Raw genomic sequence first — 5,207 nt, 5'->3', positions numbered from 1 at the left:
TAACCGCCACCACCCACGCGCAGGTCAGTAAAGTCTTCCTCTCCCAATTCTTCGCCGCGTAGGTCGCCGCTGACGCCGCTGTCAGCACCAGCAGGGTGTGAGAGCGGCGGCGGAGTGGATAGTGGCGGCGCCCGTGGCGGTGCTGGGGCATTTCCGGCAGTACACAGGGCGCGGCGTCCCCAGGCTGGAGCAACGCTTGGGCGCCGTGGAGCGTCGCCTACGGGGTGCCGACTGCCGTCTCCACCATCACCCGCCTTACTCCGCCGCCACGCCCACCAGCTTAACGTCTTCTGCTTTGACCCCAATGACCCACCCCGACGCCCCACGCCCATCATGACCACCATATGCCCTCTGGCCCCGACCCCCGCCACGCCTCATGGTACTCCCACGCCTTCGTCAGGTACGTCTTCTTACAGTAATTCACTAAAACGTAATGTGTCACACGGTGGACGATGACGTCACACGAGGGGCAGGGAGGTAAACACTGGCCTTCTCTCTCCTCCAGCTGTGATCTTAAGTTTGATGTATGTGGTTGTCATGGTGACCTTACCAACAAACAAACAAACAAACAAACAAAAACAAAATCATACTAAAACAAAAAACATACAAACAAGAACAAAAAGAACAAAACACTAAATAAAAACAAACACAGAGACTCTGGGGAGGACCCACTGTGTTACCTCGACAAGAACAATATATTAACAGGTGATTATTTGTTTGTTTTACAGATAATGGAGCTGAACAGATGACACCTGTACCACACCTGCTGTCTGGGTGGGTGGTGTGTGTGTGTGTGTGTGTGTGTGTGTGTGTGTGTGTGTGTGTGTGTGTGTGTGTGTGTGTCTGTGTCTGTGTGTGTGTGTGTGTGTGTGTGTGTGTGTGTGTGTGTGTGTGTGTGTGTGTGTGTGTGTGTGTGTGTGTGTGTGTGTGTGTGTGTGTGTGTGTGTCTTGTTGATGTGTGTGTGTGTGTGTGTGTAAGTGTGTGTGTGTGTGTGTTTCTGTACGTAACTGTCCGTGTTAACAGATGTCTCCTAGTCCGTGCTGGCCACGTACCACCGTCACCCGTCACCAGGTCACCGTCACAGGCCACCATCACCCGTCTGCAGGTCACCGTCACCAGGCCACCGTCACCCGTCACGGTCACCGTCGCAGGCCACCGTCTCACCCGTCACCAGGTCGCCGTCACCCGTCACCAGGTCACCGTCACCCGTCACCAGGCCACCGTCAACAGGTCACCGTCACCCTTCACCAGATCACCGTCACAAGGTCACCTTCTACCGTCGCAGGTCACCGTCACCCGTCACAGGCCACCGTCAACGGGTCACCGTCACCCTTCACCCAGGTCACCGTCACAAGGCCACCTTCACCCGTCACTGAGCCGTCACCCGTCAGGTCACCGTCACCCGTCACCAGGTCAGCGTCACCGTCACCAGGCCGTCAGCCTTCACCAGGTGCCCTTCACCCGTCACCAGGCCACCGTCACCCGCCACCAGGCCACCGTCACCAGGTTACCGTCACCCGTCACCAGGCCGCCGTCAACCTTCACCAGGTCACCGTCACCCGTCACCAGGCCACCGTCACCCGCCACCAGGCACCGTTACCCGTCACCAGGCCACCGTCACCAGGTCACCGTCACCGTCAGGGTCACCTTCACCGTCACCAGGCCACCGTCTACCCGTCACCGGCCACCGTCACCAGGTCACCGTCACCCATCACCAGGTCACCGTCATCAGGCCGCCGTCACCGTCACCAGGCCACCGTCACCAGGTCACCGTCACCAGGTCGTCACCCATCACCAGGTCACCGTCATCAGGCCGCCCGTCACCGTCGTCAGGGTCACCTTCACCCGTCACCAAGTCATCGTCACCCGTCACCAGGCCACCGTCACCGAATCACCGTCAAAGGTCACCTTCACCCGTCACCAGGCCATCACCCGTCACCAGGCCACCGTCACCAGGTCACGGTTACCCGTCCAGGTCACCGTCACCAAGGTCACCTTCACCCGTCATGCCAGGCCACCGTCACCCGTCACAGGTCACCGTCACCAGGTCACCGTCACCCGTCACCGGGCCGCACCGTCACCGTCACCGTCACCAGGTCACCGTCACAAGGTCACCTTCACCCGTCACCGAGCCAGCCGTCACCAGGTCACCGTCGCAGGCCACCGTCACCCGTCACCAGCCGTCACCGGGTCACCTTCACCCGTCACCGAGTCATCGTCACCCGTCACCAGGCCACCGTCACCAGATCACCGTCACCCGTCACCAGGTCACCGTCACCCGTCACAGGCCACCGTCACCCGTCACCAGGCCACCGTCACCAGGTCACCTTCACCGTCACCAAGTCATCGTCACCGTCACCAGGTCACCGTCACCCGTCACCAGGTCACCGTCACCCGTCACAAGGTCACCTTCACCCGTCACCAGGCCACCGTCACGGGTCACTGTCACCCGTCATAAGTCCACGTCATCCGTCACCAGGTCACCGTCACACCGTCACCAGGTCACCGTCACACCATCATTTGGCCAAATTAAAGTAACGTCGTTTCTGGGCTTCCATAAGTGACGTGAGGCTACTGGAGGCTTCCATAAGTGACGTGAGGCTACTGGAGCTTCCATAAGTGACGTGTGAGGCTACTGGGGGCTTCCCAGTGACGTGAGGCTACTGGAGCTTCCATAAGTGACGTGAGGCTACTGGAGGCTTCCATAAGTGACGTGAGGCTACTGGAGGCTTCCATAAGTGACGTGAGGCTACTGGAAGGCTTCCGTTAAGTGACGTGAGAGGCTACTGGAGGCTTCCATAAGTGACGTGAGGCTACTGGAGGCTTCCGAAGTGACGTGAGCCTACTGGAGGCTTCCATAAGTGACGTGGAGGCTACTGGAGCTTCCATAAGTGACGTGAGGCTACTGGAGGCTTCCATAGTGACGTGAGGCTACTGGAGGCTTCCGCGTAACGTGAGGCTACTAGAGGCTTCCATAAGTGACGTTGAGGCTACTGGAGGCTTCCATAGTGACGTGAGGCTACTGGAGGTTTATAAGTGACGTGAGGCCTGGAGGTTTCCATTGACGTGAGGCTACTGGAGGCTTCCATAAGTGACGTGAGGCTACTGGGCTTCCATAAGTGACGTGAGGCTACTGGAGGCTTCCATAAGTGACGTGAGGCTACTGGAGGCTTCCATGTGACGTGAGGGCTACTGGAGGCTTCAAAGTGACATTAGGCTACTGGAGGCTTCCATAAGTGACGTGAGGCTACTTCCATAAGTGACGTGAGGCTACTGGAGCTTCCATATAAGGACGGAGGCTACTGGAGGCTTCCATAGTGACGTGAGAGGCTACTGGAGGCTTCCATAGTGACGTGAGGCTACTGGAGGCTTCCATAAGTGACGTGAGGCTACTGGAGGCTTCCATAAGTGACGTGAGGCTACTGGGGGGCTTCCCCAAGAAGTGACGTGAGGCTACTGGAGGCTTCCATAAGTGACGTGAGGCTAATGGAGGCTTCCATAAGTGACGTGAGGCTACTGGAGGCTTTCATAAGTACTGGAAGGCTTCAAAATTTTTAACATGATTCTCCTGGGGCGAGCGACGTGTTCCTCAAAGAAGCCTCAAGGAGTAACCTTATAACACCTGTAATTTACAGTACTCTGAACACACCTGTGAGTTACCAGGAAACTCTAGAGTGGCGTGTGAGTGACGTGCTACTCATCCTAAGGCTACAGTAGTTTGGTGTGTGTGTGTGTGTGTGTGTGTGTGTGTGTGTGTGTGTGTGTGTGTGTGTGTGTGTGTGTGTGTACATATTTGACTACACCCTGTATTTGTGTATGTATATTCTATCTACACCATTGCCAGGTATACATATATCTTCACCTCTTCTGAGACCACCACACATATATGTATCGTGTCATGTATGGAGTTAAGATTGTATGTATGTATGTATATATACCTGTATACGTTTATGTGTACTATGTATGTTTGTATGAGCCAGTTGAGTGTTGTATACAGTTACCATACAACTGTTCCCTGTATGTCTCTCACCGCTGTATACTACTGTACTGTATGGCCACACTGTATGGCCACACCGCTGTATACTACTGTACTGTATGGGTACATTGTTGTATATTACTGTATGGCCACACTGTTGTATACTACTGTACTGTATGGCCACTCCACCGTATAGGCCACACCGCTGTATGGCCACACCGCTGTATGGCCACACCGCTGTATTACTCCACCATTGTCGTCTTTAACCATCAATATATAATAAGTTGTTACTGATGTTTATTTCATACCTGACTGAAGGGGAAGCTTATCAACACACATGGGGTAATCGTAATCTGTAATCGATTACAATCTTATTTTTAGCAAAGTAATCATGTCGATTACATACAAAATGTAATCGTATCTACGATCACTTTCACGATTACAAGCCCTGCGGAATCATTGACCATGACACCTCAAGCGAGGCAAAATAAACTGTTTAGCTACTTGTCTGGTCCCAGAGCAACTGTACAGTCCATGAGAGACACCACACAAGCTTTGGGGAGCCTGGCTTCCTCCCAGCCTCCCACCACACACAGATCCTCTTAAATATCTGGGAACAAAACAAGCATCCTTGCCTGTCCTCTCCAGCACTTCAGCACCTGTTGGAGTAGTCAGTGTTGCTGGCCGGATCTACAGCCAGATAGTTGCCAGATAAAGCCTTCACACAGTTTAGTTTACGTTAAGTTCAACAAAAATATTCAGTTTTTATTTCATATCCCTGTCCTGAGAAGGTGTAACCACTCAACACTATCCTACTGTTAGGTTTTTGTTATCTTATGGACGATTTATTTCTTCAATTAACACCGTTAGATCGTGTTCTTGACACTATCTCTGATATAATGGACGCAGAGTTTCCAAAACCTTTGGTCTAATTTTTCTTTAAAAAAATGTAATATTACAGTACAGTATTGATTAATAATCTACATTTATTGAAAGTAATGTCTTCGGTACACCTGGTAATGTCTCAGTACACCTGATAATGTCTTCGGTACACCTGAGTAATGTCTTCAATTACACCTGAGTATGTCTTCGGTACACCTGAGTAATATCTTCGGTACACCTGAGTAATGTCTTCGGTACACCTGAGTAATGTCTTCGGTACACCTGAGTAATGTCTTCGGTACACCTGAGTAATGTCTTCGGTACACCTGAGTAATGTCTCCGGTACAC

The 5,207-nt window shown here is 52.7% G+C and overlaps 1 protein-coding gene across 1 annotated transcript; it reads left to right on the top strand.

The window, feature by feature from the left end:
- Positions 1-1,024: 1,024 nt before the first annotated feature.
- Positions 1,025-2,539, top strand: LOC121870523 (extensin-like). The gene has a single exon (XM_042372358.1). The coding sequence runs from the start codon at positions 1,025-1,027 to the stop codon at positions 2,537-2,539; it is 1,515 nt and encodes a 504-aa protein (XP_042228292.1).
- The last annotated feature ends 2,668 nt before the right edge of the window (positions 2,540-5,207 follow it).

This window comes from Homarus americanus, unplaced genomic scaffold (genome assembly GCF_018991925.1).
Source record: "Homarus americanus isolate GMGI-L3 unplaced genomic scaffold, GMGI_Hamer_2.0 scaffold47338, whole genome shotgun sequence".
NCBI classification, from domain to species: domain Eukaryota; kingdom Metazoa; phylum Arthropoda; class Malacostraca; order Decapoda; family Nephropidae; genus Homarus; species Homarus americanus.
The sequence above is the reverse complement of the archived record's forward strand: the minus strand, read 5'-3'. Positions and strand labels throughout refer to the sequence as shown.